Below are 22,519 nucleotides of genomic sequence, written 5' to 3'. Positions count from 1 at the left end.
TGGCAAAAGGTAAAGACTTCATTTGATCCCTCTTTTATACTTTATAGGAATTTCTGCTCCAGAGAACATGGTAGTTTCAGTAGGTAACTTGCCAACGTCAATTCCTAGCTAATTAAAATGTTTCCGTTGTAGTAATTTAGCCCGTTTTTATTCCTATAGCGTTTATATTGTTTTCATTCAAAACAGTTTTTCGTACTTTAAATGCATTTTCACATTGAACGAACTGAGGTACGAGCGGGAAGGAGAAGCCGACCATGGTGAGACCTGTTATTCCTCCTCTGCAATGCATCATTACCAACTTTAAACACTGGTGTTCCAGAATTAAAAGGTGAAAGCGTGACAGCCTCATTTAATTGGTCAGAAAAGCTATGCTGTGCCAATCGGAGTCCTCATGGGTACCTCCGCTTGCAAACCCTGTGAAACATACTTCTGATTTACAAAAAATGTCTAGAATCACAGTTCTAGCAAAATTTTTGTGACAAAACTCAGAGCCTCAGTATTTTACATTGTTGTCACAATAGATTCGAACTTGAGCCTTCCACATGAGAGGCACTGTCTTTAACCATAACGCCACAGCATTAAGCATTTCACCAGTTGCTAGACACGCATTGTGTTAAACTGACTAACGTTTCCTATTAAGTTTACCTCCACCACAAATAGCGTCTATGAACTGTTAGCTTTTGCCACTGGCCATTTTAACAGCTTATTAGCCAGTAATAGCCTTACTGGTATCTACTAACATCTTAGGAATAATCATAAGAATTGAGCAATTGCTAGTGAGACTGAAGATGAACTTTTCAATGCCAGAAACAGTTGCAATATAACCTTATACAGTTTTAGTTAAGGCTCACTGTAACATAACTACTGTAGCCTTTGTTGTAGCCAGCAAATGTGTTTGTCTATCCTGACCCAAAACGCATGCACGAATGCTTACTTCAAAAATCCACAAGAAACAGTCGCACTGTAACCGTGAATTGTTTCATTTCAGGCTTACTAAAATGTAATCACTTAAGATTTTAGCTAGCGAAGTTTTCGTCTATGTGGAATAATTCATAATGCGTACTTCGCTTCGCCTGCGAGAAGATAGGAACTTGGTCTGCTTCTCTAACCACTACGCTATTTAACAAGTGGTAGTCAGTCAGTCAGTCAGGCACTCGGAGACATTCGCTCTTCTTAGTCGTCTCCGCTTACGTGGTCCTGCAAAAAACGTATGTTGCTGTTTTACCTTCTTTTACCTTCACTTTATCTGTCTGCTGGCGGGTGCTGGTACAATTGGCAAGAATTAGAATGTTTGGAACAGGTTCTGAAGTAGAGTCGGTGCCATAGCGCTCAATAGAAATTATAGGAAGATCGAGCCAGGGTGAAAAAAGCCCCAAAATTAGACCTGTTTTCTGGCAATCTCTTTTAAACTACAGCAAGCAGCTTGAATATAAGGTAATATTATGAAACTGGCCTCAATGACAAACACAACAATACAAGTTTCATCCACAAAAAGCGTTGTTAAATGTTTAATCTGTCCAGCCTACTAGCGTAGCGAAACAATGCTAGACTTTAGTCAGACACAAAACTAACAATTATCTGATTCAAACTTACAAATAGCTAGCGGTTTACAGTAGATATCAGGCCATTTCTTACAATAATGTTTTTTATAAACAGCTTACCAGTTTTCTGCATAGTTGCTGTTTTCACCAGGACTTCAGGAAAGTTCACACTTTGTAACTCTCAAAGACATGACTAAAGACAAGGGCCTGATTGGCTGGAGCACAGGCCAAGATGGTGTAAAAAAAAGCTAGCTAAGAGATTAACCCTATTAGCCTCACTGGATTGCAAGTACAAATTATTTTTGCATATCTAATGCGGAATGTTTGCGTCTAAATTCTGTAAACAAACCGGAACTAATCCACAAACACAGTTTGCTATCCAAAAATACAATATGTTCCACAAACCCAAATGTCACTCACAAGTACCTCTTCACCTGATGAAAATAGTTTGCATATTGTGAATTCTGATTGCAGATTGTTTCATATTTACAGATCGTGAAATATTTGTGAATTTTAAATGTGTTTGTTTGAAAATTCTGAATTACATTTGTGTTTGCTTTACAGATCATGTATTTGTTTGTAGAATCTGTGCTATTATAGATCTTTATTTAGTATAAAACATCAAAACTTGAGTCAAGATTTTACAGATAGGAACCAATGCACAAATATAATGTGATCCGCAAATAGTGAATTTACTTCAAAGGTGTGAGGGATAATCGTAAATAATTTTTCATATCAAATCCTTGCTTTGAGGTACAAGTAGAAAGGAGTTTATTTATGGGTAGTGAAATATATTTGTGGATGGTATTTTGTATTTGCAGATCATGAGACATTGGTTGTGGATATTACACTAATTTGTAAATTGTATTTTCTGTTTACACATTGTAATAATTTAGAAACAATTCTATCTCTATAAACAGTGGGGAGAACAAGTATTTGATATGCTGCCGATTTTTCAGGTTTTCCCACTTACAAAGCATGTAGAAGTCTGTAATTTTTATCATAGGTACTCTTCAACTGTGAGTCACGGAATCTAAAACAAAAATCTAGAAAATCACATTGTAGGATTTTTAAGTAATTCATTAGCATTTTATTGCATGACATAAGTATTTGATACATCAGAAAAGCAGAACTTAATATTTGGTACAGAAACCTTTGTTTGCAATTACAGAGATCATACATTTCCTGTAGTTCTTGACCAGGTTTGCACACACTGCAGCAGGGATTTTGGCCCACTCCTCCATACAGACCTTCTCCAGATCCTTCAGGTTGTCACTGGGCAATACGGACTTTCAGCTCCCTCCAAAGATTTTCTATTGGGTTCAGGTCTGGAGACTGGCTAGGCCACTCCAGGACCTTGAGATGCTTCTTATGAAGACACTCCTTAGTTGCCTTGGCTGTGTGTTTCAGGTGTTGTCATGCTAGAACACCCAGCCACGACCCATCTTCAATGCTCTTACTGAGGGATGGAGGTTGTTGGCCCCATCCATCCTCCCCTCAATACGGTGCAGTCGTCCTGTCGCCTTTGCAGAAAAGCATCCCCAAAGAATGATGTTTCCACCTCCATGCTTCACGGTTTGGATGGTGTTCTTGGGGTTGTACTCATCCTTCTTCTCCCTCCAAACACTGCGAGTGAAGTTTAGACCAAAAAGCTCTATTATTGTCTCATCAGACCACATGACCTTCTCCCATTCCTCCTCTGGATCATCCAGATGGTCATTGGCAAACTTCAGATGGGCCTGGACATGCGCTGGCTTAAGCAGGGGGATGCTTTGTAAGTAGGAAAACCTGCAAAATCTGCAGTGTATCAAATACTTGTTCTCCCCACTGTACATGCCAGAAGTTGAAACTAAAATACGAATAGCAGTTTAGCTTAAATGGTAATGTGTAGAAATGAATGATAACGGAAATATAGTGAAAAATGCAATTAAACAGAATATCCAAATACATTTACAAATGCTATGGGTCCCGCAAGTAGCATAGTGGTCTAACGCACTGAAGAGTCAATGGTGGAGCAGTGTGAAAAAACTCTGAATGGCTTGGCAAAATGTGCTTTAGTTGAAACGTTTCAATCTCCGACTACTTCCTATGGATTTGTTAAGATCAGGCAATGCAAATTGGACATCCCAATATTGGGAGTTAGAAAAGGTTGTTTAAACAATTAACAATGAATGATTGTAAACAATATGCATGTTGGGAGTTGTTGTGATAATACAAGGTTGATTACGGATTAGACCAGGTGAAATTGGTTGAAAAAGGGGTAACATTTGAGAAGTAAATACTGTAAATTACAGTAACTGAATACAATAAAGAAAATGGTTCACCTTCTCAATGCCTTGTTTCCTCCAGGTTATCTATGTAGCAAGGAATGCTAAAGACAGCGTAGTCAGCTACTTCCATTTTGACCAAATGAATCAAACTCAGCCTGAGCCCGGTCCGTGGGACGGTTACCTCCACAAGTTCATGAATGGGGAATGTAAGTCATTTAAATATTATTTTCTGAAAATGCTGATTGCTTCAATGGTGTTGTTTGTATGTTCATAGATGGTATAATGGAAAACTTAATAGAAATGGTTTACTTCACAATTTCTGGAGAATACATCACAATTTTGTAAAAAATGCTAAAAGGCCTACCAGAATTTGTTTTGGGGTTCATTGATTTACACTCATAAAGGACACATCCTTGTACAGTGGCTCTAAAAAAATTGAACCCTGTTTGGCTATTCTGAAACATCATGAAATCAAAATGGATTTATTCAGTTTTTGCCACGGATCAACACAAAATAAGTCATAAATAAAATCTACAAACTGTCCTAAAATAATTATAAATATAAAAAGAAAATAATTGATTGCACATGTATTCACGTGGGGAAAATTATCTTTTTTTTTTTATCAAATCTCGTTTAGAGTTTGCCAGAATACATGTAAAAGGCTGTGGTCTGTTGTGAACGGAACTGAGATTTGAGGCCTTGTTTGGTGAGGAGACTTTTGCTACTCACTAAAGGTCTCCACCCGAATCGATGGAGCTAGAGCAATTGTGCAAAGATGATGGGGAAAAAACTGTTGTGTAAATCAGTGGCATTTCTAGAAAATGTTACATGGGGTGGCAGAAAGGTGGCAAGTTGATATTCAAGGGTGGTATTAGGGCTATCGCAATTATTACATAATTTCCTGATCGCAATTACTTGAGCCAGAACGGGATTCTTTTTATGACAATTATCTTTTGACAATATTTTGACTTCAAAATCATGTTTCTAATCTGAATAAGGTATTTTTCCCCCCAACAAATACCATGCAGGGATTATGTCGATTTGGCATTGCATGGGTGCCATAGAGCGTTTGACAGCTCTCTGGGAAGTTATAGACGCAGATCATTTAATTAAACTTATTTGCTTCTTAATTTCAGTAGGTTAAAACCTTGTTGAGAATTGTTTTGCAACTATGCACAGTCATGTAATTTCAATTACAATAGATTTGTTGCATCAACTCTGATCAATAAGGTATATCATATTAAGGGGCGTTACTTAATATGGGGGTTCCTGAATATTAAGTTACGCCCACTGAATATTAAGTTACACCCACTGATGTTCGCCATTGGTCCGTTTAAATAGGGGTTCCTGAATATGAAGTTACACCTACTGATGTTCGCCATTTTGTCAGTTTGGGGTCATCCTGGTTTGACAAACAGTTCGACGCTAGGTGTTACGTATGGGTATGATGTCATTACAATGAATGTGCTAATGGAGGAAGAAGAGTTAACAAACATTACAACTTTATCTCAGAGTCCATGTGATTTCATTCAATATCTTTTGTCAAGATATGAATCTAGGTTCAAGCATTGATATAGAAAACAAAAGTGTATTTGCTTTGACTACATGTTGAAAAAGTGCTCTAATCTGATTATGCTTGTACCAATAATGTAAATTACAAAATAATTGTATTTTGTTTCAGGATTAAAATATTTTGATAACATTCACAACTGAAATATATTAATTTGAGACACTGGTGGTTTAGAAAGCTGCTGAGTGCAGTTATAATACAGACACCTGCATACATGCACGCACATTTATACTCATTATGCCTGCCATGGTCAGTTTTTCTTTGAGTAGCCATTGCTTGGTTACGTTTTTGATCCCCTGCTGATTTTGTATGTTTGCCCACTGATAAATAAATGATCAGTCTATAATTTTAATGGTAGGCTTATTTGAACAGTGAGAGACAGAATAACAACAACAAAGAAATCCAGAAAAACACGTCAAATTCTTTTTCAATTAATTTGCATTTTAATGAGTGAAATAAGTATTCGATCCCTCTGCAAAACATGACTTTGTACTTGGTGGCAAAACCCTTGTTGGCAATCAGAGGTCAGATGTTTCTTGTAGTTGGCCACCAGGTTTGCATACATCTCAGGAGAGATTTGGCCCACTCATCTTTGCAGATCTTCTCCAAGTCATTAAGGTTTCAAGGCTGACGTTTGGCAACTCAAACCTTAAACTCCCTCCACAGATTTTCTATGGGATTAAGGTCTGGAGACTGGCTAGGCCACACCTCGGCCTTAATGTGCTTCTTCTTGAGCCACTCCTTTGTTGCGTTGGCTGTGTGTTTTGGGTCATTGTCAAGCTGGAATACCCATCCACGACCCATTTTCAATGCCCTGGCTGAGGGAAGGAGGTTCTCACACAAAATATGATGGTACATGGCCCTGTCCATCGTCCCTTTGATGCGTTGAAGTTGTCCTGTCCCCTTAGCAGAAAAACACCCCCAAAGTGTAATGTATCCACCTCCATGTTTGATGGTGGGGATGGTGCTCTTGGGGTCATAGGCAGCATTCCTCCTCCTCCAAACACGGTGAGTTGAGTTGATGCCAAAGAGCTCGACTTTGGTCTCATCTGACCACAACACTTTCACCCAGTTCTCCTCTGGATCATTCAGATGTTCATTAGTAAACTTCAGACGAGCCTGTACATGTGCTTTCTTGAGCAGAGTGACCTTGCAGGCACTGCAGGATTTCAGTCCTTCATGGTGTAGTGTGTTACCAATTGTTTTCTTGGTGACTATGGTCCCAGCTGCCTTGAGATCATTGACAAGATCCTCCTGTGTATTCTGGGTTGATTCCTCACCGTTCTCATGATCATTGCAACTCCACGAGGTGAGATCTTGCATGGAGCCCCAGACTGAGGGAGATTAACAGTTCTTTTGTGTTTCTTCCATTTGCGAATAATCGCACCAACTGTTGTCACCTTCTCACCAAGCTGCTTGGGGATGGTCTTGTAGCCCATTCCAGTCTTGTGTAGGTCTTGTGTACAATCTTGTCCCTGACATCCTTGGCCAGCTCTTTGGTCTTGGCCATGGTGGAGAGTTTGGAATCTGATTGATTGATTGATTCTGTGGACAGGTGTCTTTTATACAGGTAACAAACTGAGATTAGGAGCACTTCCTTTAAGAGTGTGCTCCTAATCTCAGCTCGTTACCTGTATAAAAGACACCTGGGAGCCAGAAATCTTTCTGATTGAGAGGGGATCAAATACTTATTTCATGCATTAAAATGTTAATCAATTTATAACATTTTTGACATGCGTTTTTCTAGATTGTTTTGTTGTTATTCTGTCTCTCACTTCGCAAAAAAACCTAACATTAAAATTATAGACTGATAATTTCGTGGTCAGTGGGCAAACATACAAAATCAGCAGGGGATCAAATAATTATTTCCCTCACTGTATATGTGAAACAGTAGATGGCCATCATTAGGAGGTTGATGGTTGAGAATGCTGCTTATTGCAGTTACAATATAGTTGATCTGAGCTCTACATGTTACAAAGTGAAACAGGCCTCCTGTGGATTACTGTGGAAAACTCCCTGCTGGACTGATGAGCCTACGTCATTCCTTGGACTCGCACATTTGCGCACACGCGCAACTTCGCCAGTTTCTTTGTAGTTCGCTGCAGACATGAGTACAGCTGCTCCTAAAGTTGCACGTTACCTATATACAATTTCTGTTGTGTTGCCGTGTGCGTTATTGAGAACGTAAATGCACAATTTTATGTCCATGCTGGCGTTGCATGTATCTTCGTTTGTGTAGTTAACATCATAGTATTTCTCTTTCTTATAGTTCTGGATAGCACGCATATGTCTACTGTGATGCTAGGAACTTACTGCAAATGATATCATTCAGAAACAATAGTTAATACTTCTTTTCATGGATGCATGTTTGTACAGTGTTGTATATTCGTTAACTACAATTCAGCTGTTGCATTCGCGATGGTGTTGTTGGATTAATTGTTGAAGCGCATTTCATCGTGCCATTCGCGCCACTGGTCTATCACGTGACTGTTGTACCTGTATGTTACTGTTATGTTAATTTGTGGTCATTAGTGGCCAATAGAGGTAACTGCACAATAACCTGTATTCTCTACCACATTGGATTGTGTTAATTTCCATTACTATCCAGTATTGTTTGGTTGCTTGCATAGTAATTATGTATATTGTCTATAAGTACATATACTGCAGAGTGATTGTTTCTTATTTCTCTTTAATCTATATATACACTCACCTGAAGGATTATTAGGAACACCTGTTCAATTTCTCATTAATGCAATTATCTAATCAACCAATCACATGGCAGTTGCTTCAATGCATTTAGGGGTTTGGTCCTGGTCAAGACAATCTCCTGAACTCCAAACTGAATGTCAGAATGGGAAAGAAAGGTGATTTAAGCCACTTTGAACGTGGCATGGTTGTTGGTGCCAGACGGGCCGGTCTGAGTATTTCACAATCTGCTCAGTTTCACACACAACCATTTCTAGGGTTTACAAAGAATGGTGTGAAAAGGGAAAAACATCCAGTATGCGGCAGTCCTGTGGGCGAAAATGCCTTGTTGATGCTAGAGGTCAGAGGAGAATGGGCCGATTGGTTCAAGCTTATAGAGGAGCAACTTTGACTGAAATAATCACTTGTTCAACCGAGGTATGCCGCAAAGCATTTGTGAAGCCACAACACGCACAACCTTGAGGCAGATGGGCTACAACAGCAGAAGGCCCCACCGGGTACCACTCATCTCCACTACAAATAGGAAAAAGAGGCTACAATTTGCACAAGCTCACCAAAATTGGACAGTTGAAAACTGGAAGAATGTTGCCTGGCCGGATGAGTCTTAATTTCTGTTGAGACATTCAGATGGTAGGGTCAGAATTTGGCGTAAACAGAATGAGAATATGGATCCACTGTGCAGGCTGGTGGTGGTGGTGTAATGATGTGGGGAATGTTTTCTTGGCACACTTTAGGCCCCTTAGTGGCAATTGGGCATTGTTTAAATGCCACGGCCTACCTGAGCATTGTTTCTGACCATGTCCATCCCTTTATGACCACTATGTACCTATCCTCTGATAGCTACTTCCAGCAAGATAATGCACCATGTCACAAAGCTCGAATCATTTCAAATTGGTTTCTTGAACATGATAATGAGTTCACTGTACTGAAATGGCCCCCACAGTCACCAGATCTCAAACCAATAGAGCATCTTTAGGATGTGGTGGAACGGGAGCTTCGTGCCCTGGATGTGCATCCCACAAATCTCCATCAACTGCAAGATGCTATCCTATCAATATGGGCCAACATTTCTAAAGAATGCTTTCAGCACCTTGTTGAATCAATGCCACGTAGAATTAAGGCAGTTCTGAAGGCGAAAGGGGGTCAAACACAGTATTAGTATGGTGTTCCTAATAATCCTTTAGGTGAGTGTATGTGCATTAATTATGTACAGGTTATTTTTACATATTCTATATTTTCTTATTTACAGAAAACCTCACCCACACACAAACACATACTATTGCAAGCAACAAGCACGGTATTCACCTGCTGGAATTGGAGGTCAATAAATCTGTTGAATTAAAACCGAAGGTTGCAGCGACTCTCTTAACGGAGTACATAGCCAGCTCGGGTAGTGCCAGCGAATAACGTACACGGACTTCACAATTACAATTTATGCATTTCCATCAATTCAACATATTACTCAACTGTGAACATGCTGTGTAAGTTACATTGTGCGACCTGTGGGTTCTGCTGTGTAGATCTGACCAGTTTTCATTAAAATCATTGTAAGGGTTCCTCCTTCCTTTGACTTGCACTGTTCAGTTTAACAGCAATGTTCTATAAAGTTAAAATTGGTAACTGGAAGTATTGCATTTTCTATAGCCTGGTGCAGAAAAGTGGCACGTTTCAATTTGCATTAAGTAGAGGTCAGGTCAACATCTGTTTACAAAATTTGTACAACATTTTTCCGGTGGTGCCTGGAACAATATCATTTCAGCTTTGCCCAGATTCTGTAGGCTTTGGTTTCATCCTATCATGTTGTATGGCCAGGTGAACACTTCCAAAACACTGTCCAGTTTTCTCTTGCTAAACACCTGATGTTTCTTCTCTCGTCAAACTATATTGTGTTTTCTGGATCTTGTAATTTTTGTTGTGTGGAAACCAGCATTAGCTGATGATTTAAAGACAGATAATTGGTATCCCCATCAACAAAAAGAATTAACAGAGAAGCTCAAAATTATAACTAATTATAACTAAAGTCTCTTTTATCCATGAATGTTTCAGTGTCTCAAATTATTAAACAAAAACATGAATGAAGAGAGAGCTTCTTGTTCTTCCTCTAGAGTTGAGTCCTCCCTGAGCATCTGCACAGCACCCTGTATTTCCTCATCACTCAGGGGTGAGGACTTGTACCCGGTCTCAAAAGAGGCCTGTGTTGGCATTTACCCAGGCAACAGCATCCCCCAGGTCAACAACGCATATTGGCAACTGACATGAAAGATCACAACAATCACATAGAAGTAGAGGTGTACAAAGTACAAAGTACAAAGTAAAGGTACTTAACTGGGTTCGGTTATGTTCACCACTGTAAGGGAAATATCTAATTAAGATCTAAGTAACCAGGTAAAGGGAGTTCAAAACTAGCCAGTGATCAATAAAATAAAAAGGAAGAGTGTAAATGATCAATTAAGGTCATTGGTTAGTTGTGAACTCTGTTTAGGTAATTGAGCTCATCCTTAGCAACTTCCCAAAACTGATGAACACAGCCAAATACATCTACTTTTTACACCACTGCAGAGAAGATGGCCATGGCAAATTATTATTTTGTTTACATTTCTAAATAATGACAACATATGAAGCTAAAAAATAAATGGATCTTGTGTGCTTGCATATAGTGACAGGTGCATCATGCATCTTTAGTTAGTTATAACGTACCCTAATTGACTAGAGCTGGCTAACGCCTGATTTATACTTCTGCGTGTCTGTGTTGTTAATGTCTTGTGCACCAGTACGCAGATTTGGCCAGCATTTATACAGGTGTTGGTCATAAAATTAGAATATCATCAAAAAGTTTATTTATTTCAGTAATTCCATTCAAAAAGTTAAACTTGTATAATGTATACATTCATTCCAAACAGACTGATATATTTCAAGTGTTTATTTCTTTTAATTTTGATGTTTATAACTGACAACTAATGAAAACCCCAAATTCAGTATCTCAGAAAATTAGAATATTGTGAAAAGGTTCAATATTGAAGACACCTGGTGCCACACTCTAATCAGCTAATTAACCCAAAACACCTGCAAAGGCCTTTAAATGGTCTCTCAGTCTTGTTCTGTAGGCAACACAATCATGGGGAAGACTGCTGACTTGACAGCTGTCCAAAAGACGACCACTGACACCTTGCACAAGGAGGGCAAGACACAAAAGGTCATAGCTAAAGAGGCTGGCTGTTCACAGAGCTCTGTGTCCAAGCACATTAATAGAGAGGTGAAGGGAAGGAAAAGATTTGGTAGAAAAAAGTGTACAAGCAATAGGGATAACCGCACCCTGGAGAGGATTGTGAAACAAAACCGAAAAATGTGGGGGAGATTCACAAAGAGTGGACTGCAGCTGGAGTCAGTGCTTCAAGAACCACCACGCATGCAAGACATGACAAGACGTATGCAAGACATGGGTTTCAGATGTCGCATTCTTTGTGTCAAGCCACTCTTGAACTAGACACAGCGTCAGAAGCGTCTCGCCTGGGCTAAAGACAAAAAGGACTGCACTGCTGCTGAGTTAGGTTTTCTGATGAAAGTCAATTTTGCATTTCCTTTGGAAATCAAGGTCCCAGAGTCTGGAGGAAGAGAGGAGAGGCACAGAATCTACATTGCTTGAAGTCCAGTGTAAAGTTTCCACACTCAGTGATGGTTTGGGGTGCCATGTCATCTGCTGGTATTGGTCAACTGTGTTTTCTGAGGTCCAAGGTCAACGCAGCCATCTACCAGGAAGTTTGAGAGCACTTCATGCTTCCTGCTGCTGACCAACTTTATGGAGATGCAGATTTCATTTTCCAACAGGACTTGGCACCTGCACACAGTGCCAAAAGCTACCAGTACCTGGTTTAAGGACCATTGTATCCCTGTTCTTAATTGGCCAGCAAACTCACCTGACCTTAACCCTATAGAAAATCTATGGGATATTGTGAAGAGGCAGATGCGATACGCCAGACCCAACAATGCAGAAGAGCTGAAGGCCACTATCAGAGCAACCTAGGCTCTCATAACACCTGAGCAGTGCCACAGACTGATCGACTCCATGCCACGCTGCATTGCTGCAGTAATTCAGGCAAAAGGAGACCCAACTAAGTATTGAGTGCTGTACATGCTCATACTTTTCAGTTGGCCAACATTTCTAAAAATCCTTTTTTTGTATTGGTCTTAAGTAATATTAAATTTTTTTGAGATACTGAATTTGGGATTTTCATCTGTTGTCAGTTATAATCATCACTATTAAAATAATTTAACATTTGACATTTTTCAGTCTGTGTGTAATAAAATAATATAATATACAAGTTTCACTTTTTGAATGGAATTACCGAAATAAATCAACTTTTTTATGATATTCTAATTTTATGACCAGCACCTGTGGTTGTGCGGCCTTGTCGTCCTCTTCGCGTAGCTAGTTATCTTTAAACGTAGCTATAAGTTGTCGTGTTTTCTGTTTTCAAGCTATTCGAATCTCAGATTCAAAGAATTTAGTAGATAAGCGATCTTAGTGAACACATTAACTATCCCTAAATATAGAGGTTGGCATATGGAACCACTTACCGAAATCTTCGTCATTGACCCTGTAATTAATTTCCATCCACATTTCCTAATTAGAAAATGCATATTAAAATGCATGGATATAAATATCTGTCGCCGTATTGCTTATTAAGTTTTCGAAAATGAAACGATTCGCCTTTGTAGATTTTTGCTTAATTAATTGAGCGTTGAAACATGTTTTGCTACATTTGCACTGTATTTGAAGTACTATCCTATATCTTCCTAGATTAGACCATAGCCATTTTGTCTCTTAAATTAATAAATTATTGAAAACTATTTCAAATAGATTTGTTTGTTAATATTATGCTATGTATGACAGTGGCTATTTATTTTTTAATTAAATTAATTAGGAAAACTGTTATAAAAACTGAAACACCGCTTCTGCCATGTGTTTGTATTGAGATTGTTTAGAAAAGGTCCCAGGTAAGATGTCTGGCAAATTCCTCCATTCTGATTCATAGGGGTTCTATGAAATAAGCCCACCTACTGTTCTATTATCTATGGAGCAGACGGACTCCGGCTGCTCCATAGATAAAGTGAGTACACCCCTCACATTTTTGTAAATATTTGATTTTAACTTTTCATGTGACAACACTGAATTAATGACACTTTGCTACAATGTAAAGTAGTGAGTGTACAGCTTTTATAACAGTGTACATTTGCTGTCCCCTCAAAATAACACAACACGCAGCCATTAATGTCTAAACCGCTGGCAACAAAAGTGAGTACACCCCGAAGTGAATATGTCCAAATTGGGCCCAAAGTGTCAATATTTTGTGTGGCCACCATTATTTTCCTGCACTGCCTTAACCCTCTTGAGCATGGAGTTCACCAGAGCTTCACAGGTTGCCACTGGAGTCCTCTTCCACTGCTCCATGACGACATCACAGAGCTGGTGGATGTAAGAGGCCTTGCGCTCCTCCACCTTCCATTTGAGGATGCCCCACAGGTGCTCAATAAGGTTTAGGTCTGGAGACATGCTTGGCCAGTCCATCACCTTTACCCTCAGCTTCTTTAGCAAGACAGTGGTCGTCTTGGGGGTGTTTCTGGTCATTATCATGTTGGATTATTGCCCTGCAGCCCAGTCTCCGAAGGGAGGGGATCATGCTCTGCTTTAGTATGTCACAGTACATGTTGGCATTCATGGTTCCCTCAATGAACTGTAGCTCCCCAGTGCCGGTGGCACTCATGCAGCCCCGGACCATGGCACTCCCACCACCATGCTTGACTGTAGGCAAGATACACTTGTCTTTGTACTACTCACCTGGTTGACACCACACACGCTTGACACCATCTGAACTAAATACATTTATCTTGGTCTCATCAGACCACAGGACATTGTTCCAGTAATCCATGTCCTTGGTCTGCTCGTCTTCAGCAAACTGTTTGTGGCCTGTTCTGAGTGGAACCTGTCCTGTTAAACTGCTGTATGGTCTTGGACACCGTGCTACAGCTCAGTTTCAGGGTCTTGGCTATCTTCTAATAGCCATCTTTATGCAGAGCTTTTTTTCAGATCCTCAGAGAGTTCTTTGCCATGAGGTGCCATGTTGAACTTCCAGTGACCAGTATGAGGATGTGTGAGAACCATCCATCCATCCATCCATCATCTTCCGCTTATACGGGGCCGGGTCGCGGTGGCAGCAGTCTAAGCAGGGATGCCCAGACTTCCCTCTCCCCAGACACTTCCTCTAGCTCTTCCGGGGGGACACCGAGGCGTTCCCAGGCCAGCCGGGAGACATAGTCCCTCCAGCGTGTCCTTGGTCTTCCCCGGGGTCTCCTCCCGGTGGGATGGGACCGGAACACCTTCCCAGGAAGGCGTTCCGGAGGCATCCGAAACAGATGCCCAAGCCACCTCAGCTGACCCCTCTCGATGTGGAGGAGCAGCGGCTCTACTCTGAGCTCCTCCCGGGTGACCGAGCTTCTCACCCTATCTCTAAGGGATCGCCCGGCCACCCTGCGGAGAAAGCTCATTTCGGCCGCCTGTATCCGGGATCTTGTCCTTTCGGTCATGACCATAGGTGAGAGTAGGAACGTAGATTGACTGGTAAATCGAGAGCTTCGCCTTGCGACTCAGCTCTTTCTTCACCACGACAGACAGATACATCGACTGCATTACTGCAGAAGCTGCACCGATCCGTCTGTCAATCTCCTGTTCCATCTTTCCCTCACTCGTGAACAAGACCCCTAGATACTTAAACTCCTCCACTTGAGGCAGGCACTCTCCACCAACCTTAAGTGGGCAAGCCACCCTTTTCCGACTGAGGACCATGGCCTCGGATTTGGAGGTACTGATTTTCATCCCCACCGCTTCACACTCGGCTGCAAACCGTCCCAGTGCATGCTGAAGGTCCTGGTTAGAAGGGGCCAACACGACAACATCATCTGCAAAGAGCAGAGACGAAATTGTGTGGTCCCCAAACCTGACACCCTCCGGCCCCTGGCTGCGCCTAGAAATTCTGTCCATAAAAATTACGAACAGAACCGGTGACAAAGGGCAGCCCTGCCGGAGTCCAACATGCACTGGGAACAAGTCTGACTTACTGCCGGCAATGCGGACCAAGCTCCTGCTTCGGTTGTACAGGGACCTGACAGCCCTTAGCAAAGGAACCAGGACCCCATATTCCCGAAGCACCCTCCACAGGATGCCGCGAGGGACACAGTCGAATGCCTTCTCCAAATCCACAAAACACATGTGGATTGGTTGGGCAAACTCCCATGAACCCTCCAACACCCCGTAGAGGGTATAGAGCTGGTCCAGTGTTCCACGGCCTGGACGAAAACCACACTGTTCCTCCTGAATCCGAGGTTCTACTATCGGCCGTATTCACCTCTCCAGAACCCTAGCATAGACTTTCCCGGGGACGCTGAGAAGTGTGATCCCCCTACAGTTGGAACACACCCTCCGGTCCCCCTTCTTAAAAAGAGGGACCACCACCCCGGTCTGCCATCCCAGAGGCACTGTCCCCAACCGCCACGCGATGTTGCACAGGCGTGTCAACCAAGACAGCCCCACAACATCCAGAGACTTGAGGTACTCAGGGCGGATCTCATCCACCCCCGGTGCCTTGCCACCGAGGAGTTTCTTGACCACCTCTGTGACTTCAGCCCGGGTGATGGACGAGTCCACCTCTGATCCATCATCCTCTGCTTCCTCAATGGAAGACGTGACAGCGGGATTGAGGAGATCCTCGAAGTACTCCTTCCACCGCCCGACGACATCCTCAGTTGAGGTCAACAGCTGCCCACCTCTACTGTAAACAGCGTTGGTAGGGCACTGTTTCCCTCTCCTGAGGCGCCGGATGGTTTGCCAGAATCTCTTCGAGGCCAACCGATAGTCCTTCTCCATGGCCTCACCAAACTCCTCCCAGGCCTGTGTTTTTGCCTCCACAACCACCCGGGCTGCAGCCCGCTTGGCCTGTCGGTACCCGTCAGCTGCCTCAGGAGTCCCACAAGCCAACCAGGCCTGATAGGACTCCTTCTTCAGCTTGATGGCATCCCTTACTTCCGGTGTCCACCACCGGGTTCGGGGATTGCCGCCTCGACAAGCACCGGAGACCTTACAGCCACAGCTCTGAGCGGCCGCTTCGACAATGGCGGTGGAGAACATGGTCCACTCGGACTCAATATCTCCAGCCTCCCTCGGGATCCAGTCGAAGCTCTGCCGGAGGTGGGAGTTAAAGATCTCTCTGACAGGAGACTCGGCCAGACGTTCCCAGCAGACCCTTACAGTACGCTTGGGCCTGCCGAGTCTGTCCAGCTTCCTCCCCCGCCATCGGATCCAACTCACCACCAGGTGGTGATCAGTTGACAGCTCCGCCCCTCTCTTCACCCGAGTGCCCAAGACATACGGCCGCAGGTCAGATGAGACGACAACAAAGTCGATCATCGACCTGCGGCCTAGGGTGTCCTGGTGCCACGTGCACTGATGGACACCCTTATGCATGAACATGGTGTTCGTTATGGACAAACTGTGACTAGCACAGAAGTCCAATAACTGAACACCACTCGGGTTCAGATCAGGGGGGCCGTTCCTCCCAATCACACCCCTCCAGGTGTCACTGTCGTTGCCCACGTGGGCGTTGAAGTCCCCCAGTAGAACGATAGAGTCCAGTCGGAGCACTTTCCAGCAACCCTTCCAGAGACTCCAAGAAGGTCGGGTTCTCTGCACTGCCGTTCGGCCCGTAGGCACAAACAACAGTGAGAGACCTATCCCCAACCCGTAGGCGCAGGGAAACGACCCTCTCGTTCACCGGGGTAAACTCCAACACATGGCGGCAGAGCTGCACCATCCCGCAAACCCACACCAGCCCGCCGCCTCTCACCATGGGCAACTCCAGAGTGGTGAAGAGTCCATCCTCTCTCAAGGAGTGTGGTTCCAGAGCCCAAGCCGTGCGTAGAGGTGATCCCGACTACCTCTAATCGGAACCTCTCAATCTCACGCACTAACTCAGGCTCCTTCCCCGCCAGCGAGGTGACATTCCTCATCCCTAGAGCCAGTTTCCGTGTCCAGAGATCGGGTTGTCTAGGCCCCTGTCTTCGACTGCCGCCTGATCCTCTTCGCACCGGCCCCTTATGGTCCCTCCTGTGGGTGGTGAGCACACGGGAAGGCGGCCCCACGTCGCTTGTCCCCCATGGGGGAAGGCCCGGCCACCAGGCGCTCGCATACGAGCCCCAACCCCGGGCCTGGCTCCAGGGTGGGGCCCCGGCTGCTCCATACCGGGCGAAGTTGTGTGAGAACCATAACACCAAATTTAACACACCTGCTCCCCATTCACACCTGAGACCTTGTAACACTAACGAGTCACATGACACCGGGGAGGGAAAATGGCAAATTGGGCCCAGTTTGGACATTTTCACTTAGGGGTGTACTCACTTTTGTTGCCAGCGGTTTAGACATTAATGGCTGTGTGTTGAGTTATTTTGAGGGGACAGCAAAATTACACTGTTAAACAAGCGGCACACTCTCTACTTTACATTTTAGCAAAGTGTCATTTCTTCAGTGTTGTCACATGAAAATATATTTGCAAATATTTGCAAAAATGTGAGGGTTGTATTCACTTTTTTGTGAGATACTATATTATAGCAGACACTCTTAGTTATTGGGGTGGCGAGTGGGGTGGCAAGACATTTTAGGGTGGCAGCTGCCACCCCAGTGGTTTCACCAGTGAATGTTGCTCCCCTGTTTGGGGTGTGCAATGCTGCAAAATTTGGATTCGAACTGATACCAAGTAATACATGGCCAGAATTGCCGATATCGGTACCAATATCGATACTTTTTTAATATTAAAATGGCTTATGCACTTTCATGTAGGGGAGAGCAGTGTGTTATGATTTATGAGGTAAATGCATCATCAATAGGCTAAATCTGAATACATTTTCACATCATGACCACTAAATGATTTGCGATCATTGTAATGTGAGTGTTATAATTTCTACCTGCTACCTGTGGGGCTTTGTAAAAAAGTGCTACATAAAGGAATTCTTTAGCTTTCTACTGTTACTTAATCACATGCATACGGAAGCCCAAGCAGTAAAACAATATATTGGGACCAGAGACTAAGTTTGAACGACTTAGTATGTCATATGAACAACTTAGTATCTCGTTTGAACGGCTTATTAAAAAAATTATGAAAAACAAAATGTACGTTCTAATGATAGAACATTGTATGGAATACAAAACAGGATTGTCCCATAAAAATTTAATCCAGGCAACATTACAACGAATAAAAGTTGTAAAAATAAAACTTTTAATCAGGTAGTCTTGTTTAAGTGCTTTAGTTGAATTTCTTGCATTGTAAAAAGAGAAAGTGTTGCTCACTAGTTGTGACCAATAGCAGTTAGTACATTAATTCACAGCCTAACAACACTCTTCTATTAAATAACATAATATTTATTAGGTCATTTAAATGATATTCAAAGTCGTTCAAAGTCGTTCAAATTAGATTAACGTAGTCTTTGTGCCAACATTTTTTTATACTGCTTGGGCTTCAGTTCTTCTGTACCTGAATGTTTTTCAAGGCAAATAACAAAGATATAATTGTATTATTGTAATTTGACAGTGTGTTCTTCAGGTTTGAGGTATATATTTTTCAAATCCATTAAAATTATTAATTTAGATGAGATTCAATGGGCTGAAAATATTTGAATGTCTGAATATAGTCTATATGTAATCAGTCTGCTAAAGTAACAGCTAATGATGACCAAATACAGTGATGACCAATTTGGACATTTTCACTTAGGGGTGTACTCACTTTTGTTGCCAGCAGTTTGGACATTAATGGCAGTGTGTTTAGTTATTTTGAGGGTACAGCAAATTTACACTGTTATACAAGCTGTACACTCACTACTTTACATTGTAGCAAAGTGTCATTTATTCAGTGTCACATCAAAAGATAATCAAATAATTGCAAAAATGTGAGGGGTGTACTCACTTTTGTGAGATACTGTATATGCCCTCTTGATTTTGATGCCAGCAACATGTTTCAAAAAAGTTGTGACAGAGGCAAGAAAAGACTGGAAACATTGCGTACTGCTAAAAAAAACTAAACCTGGTGGAATATCACACAACTAATTAGATAATTTGGCAACAGGTCAAAAACATTATTGGCTATTAAAAGATCATTCCAGAGAGGATGGGTCTGTCAGAAGTGAAGGTGATTAGGGGTTTACCACTCTGTGAAAGACTGCATGGGCAAAAAGTGCAACAATTTTAGAATAACCTTTCTCAAGGTAAAATTGCGAAGAGTTTGGGGCTCTCATCAGCTACGGTGCATAATATAATTGAAAATTCAGATCATCCAGAGAAATCTTTGTATGCAAGGGACAAGGCCGAGAACCAATATTGTATGGCTGTGATCTTCGGGCCCTCAGACGGCCCTGCGTTAAAAGCAGACACGATTCTGTAGTGGAAATCACTGCATGGGCTCAGGAACATTTCTGAAAACCATTGTCTGTGAACACAGTACGTCACTGCATCCACAAATGCGAGTTAAAACTCTACCATGAAAAGAAGAAACCATACATAAGACCCATAACTGCCAATGCCTTCTCTGGGCCTGAGGTCATTTAAGAAGAACACTGAGGGGTTCTGGCAAACCATTCGGCGCCTCAGGAGAGGGAAACAGTGCCCTACCAACGCTGTTTACAGTAGAGGTGGGCAGCTGTTGACCTCAACTGAGGATGTCGTCGGGCGGTGGAAGGAGTACTTCGAGGATCTCCTCAATCCCGCTGTCACGTCTTCCATTGAGGAAGCAGAGGATGATGGATCAGAGGTGGACTCGTCCATCACCCGGGCTGAAGTCACAGAGGTGGTCAAGAAACTCCTTGGTGGCAAGGCACCGGGGGTGGATGAGATCCGCCCTGAGTACCTCAAGTCTCTGGATGTTGTGGGGCTGTCTTGGTTGACACGCCTGTGCAACATCGCGTGGCGGTCGGGGACAGTGCCTCTGGGATGGCAGACCGGGGTGGTGGTCCCTCTTTTTAAGAAGGGGGACCGGAGGGTGTGTTCCAACTGTAGGGGGATCACACTTCTCAGCGTCCCCGGGAAAGTCTATGCTAGGGTTCTGGAGAGGTGAATACGGCCGATAGTAGAACCTCGGATTCAGGAGGAACAGTGTGGTTTTCGTCCAGGCCGTGGAACACTGGACCAGCTCTATACCCTCTACGGGGTGTTGGAGGGTTCATGGGAGTTTGCCCAACCAATCCACATGTGTTTTGTGGATTTGGAGAAGGCATTCGACTGTGTCCCTCGCGGCATCCTGTGGAGGGTGCTTCGAGAATATGGGGTCCTGGGTCCTTTGCTAAGGGCTGTCAGGTCCCTGTACAACCGAAGCAGGAGCTTGGTCCGCATTGCCGGCAGTAAGTCAGACTTGTTCCCAGTGCATGTTGGACTCCTGCAAGGCTGCCCTTTGTCACCGGTTCTGTTCGTAATTTTTATGGACAGAATTTCTAGGCGCAGCCAGGGGCCGGAGGGTGTCAGGTTTGGGGACCACACAATTTCGTCTCTGCTCTTTGCAGATGATGTTGTTGTGTTGGCCCCTTCTAACCAGGACCTTCAGCATGCACTGGGACGGTTTGCAGCCGAGTGTGAAGCGGTGGGGATGAAAATCAGTACCTCCAAATCCGAGGCCATGGTCCTCAGTCGGAAAAGGGTGGCTTGCCCACTTAAAGTTAGTGGAGAGTGCCTGCCTCAAGTGGAGGAGTAAAGTATCTAGGGGTCTTGTTCACGAGTGAGGGAAAGATGGAACAGGAGATTGACAGACGGATCGGTGCAGCTTCTGCAGTAATGCAGTCGATGTATCGGTCTGTCGTGGTGAAGAAAGAGCTGAGTCGCAAGGCGAAGCTCTCGATTTACCAGTCAATCTACGTTCCTACTCTCACCTATGGTCATGAGCTTTGGGTCATGACCGAAAGGACAAGATCCCGGATACAGGCGGCCGAAATGAGCTTTCTCCGCAGGGTGGCCGGGCGATCCCTTAGAGATAGGGTGAGAAGCTCGGTCACCCGGGAGGAGCTCAGAGTAGAGCCGCTGCTCCTCCACATCGAGAGGGGTCAGCTGAGGTGGTGGTGGCATCTGTTTCGGATGCCTCCGGAACGCCTTCCTGGGAAGGTGTTCCGGTCCCGTCCCACCGGGAGGAGACCCCGGGGAAGACCTAGGACACGCTGGAGGGACTATGTCTCCCGGCTGGCCTGGGAACGCCTCGGTGTCCCCCCGGAAGAGCTAGAGGAAGTGTCTGGGGAGAGGGAAGTCTGGGCATCCCTGCTTAGACTGCTGCCCCCGCGCCCCGGCCCCGGATAAGCGGAAGATGATGGATGGATGGATGGATGAGGTCAAATAGAAATATATACAATGTACAATTGATTGATACATCAGTTCTATAATAATAATAATCATACATTTTATTTTTAGGCGCCTTTCTAAGCACTCAAGGTCATTATACAAATAAAAATAAAAACATACAGAACATTGCAATAAGTAGATGGATAGTATTCATGTTAGATATGACAGTGTGAAAACATGAGTTTTCAGACAGGTTTTGAAAATGGAAAGCGAGTTAATATTACGGATGTCTATTTTACAGGGATCCAATGTAACTGGTGAAGAACTGGAGTGTAATTGCAAACAAAGGTTTCTGTACCAAATATTATTTTCTGATGTATCAAATACTTCTATCATGCAATAAAATGCAAATTAATTACTTAAAAATCATACAATGTGATTTTCTGGATTTTTTATAAAAATGACATGCTTTGTAAGTGGGAAAAACTGCATTTTACGCAGCATTCCCAACTTTTTTGGAAACATAATTTACTAAGGGTGCCTATATTAGTGGAGGACACTGTATTGTAATTGTTGGAGTATGACTTCCAACTCCCCGATTCCAGCTCACAGGGGCTCACAATTTTATGTAGCGTTACACAGTATTTTACAATTAAAATGATACAGGATAATCAAGGCAACTACCTCTGTGTTAAATTATATAAACAATACATACAAGCTTTGAAAATCAATGAGGCAATTTAGGTAATATTTTATAGGTAATATCTTAAAAATAATTGTTGCCTTTGTCATGTAGCCAGAACACTGTTGTCATAGTGTGAATTAAAGTGTGTTTAGAAAAACTGTCTACTTTACTCTTCCACAGTGCCTTGGGGTTCCTGGTACGACCACGTGAAGAGGTACTGGTTGGAACGAGAAAAGAGGAATATACTTTATCTTTTCTATGAAGACCTGAAAGAGGTAAAGTTGCACCAAATGTCCAAATAGTTCATTTGAAAAAATCTTTATTATATACTTTTTCAAGCTGTGGAAGAGTGGCTGTCAGTGTGTTGCACACCCCCATCAAAAATCCCACTTAATT

The 22,519-nt window shown here is 42.9% G+C and overlaps 1 protein-coding gene across 6 annotated transcripts in view; it reads left to right on the top strand.

Annotated features, from left to right (window-relative positions):
• Positions 1-22,519, top strand: part of LOC105024384 (sulfotransferase 1C2) — a 67,568-nt gene that overhangs the window by 32,176 nt on the left and 12,873 nt on the right. For all 6 annotated transcript variants that reach the window (XM_020046742.2, XM_010894311.4, XM_010894310.4 and 3 more), the window contains 2 exons: positions 3,891-4,017; positions 22,304-22,398. In XM_020046742.2, coding sequence (XP_019902301.1) covers positions 3,891-4,017; positions 22,304-22,398 — 222 coding nt within the window. The remainder of the gene's footprint in view (positions 1-3,890; positions 4,018-22,303; positions 22,399-22,519) is intronic.

Source organism: Esox lucius, chromosome 5 (genome assembly GCF_011004845.1).
Source record: "Esox lucius isolate fEsoLuc1 chromosome 5, fEsoLuc1.pri, whole genome shotgun sequence".
In the NCBI taxonomy this organism is placed as follows: Eukaryota; Metazoa; Chordata; class Actinopteri; order Esociformes; family Esocidae; genus Esox; species Esox lucius.
This window is presented reverse-complemented; position numbering and strand designations above follow the sequence as displayed.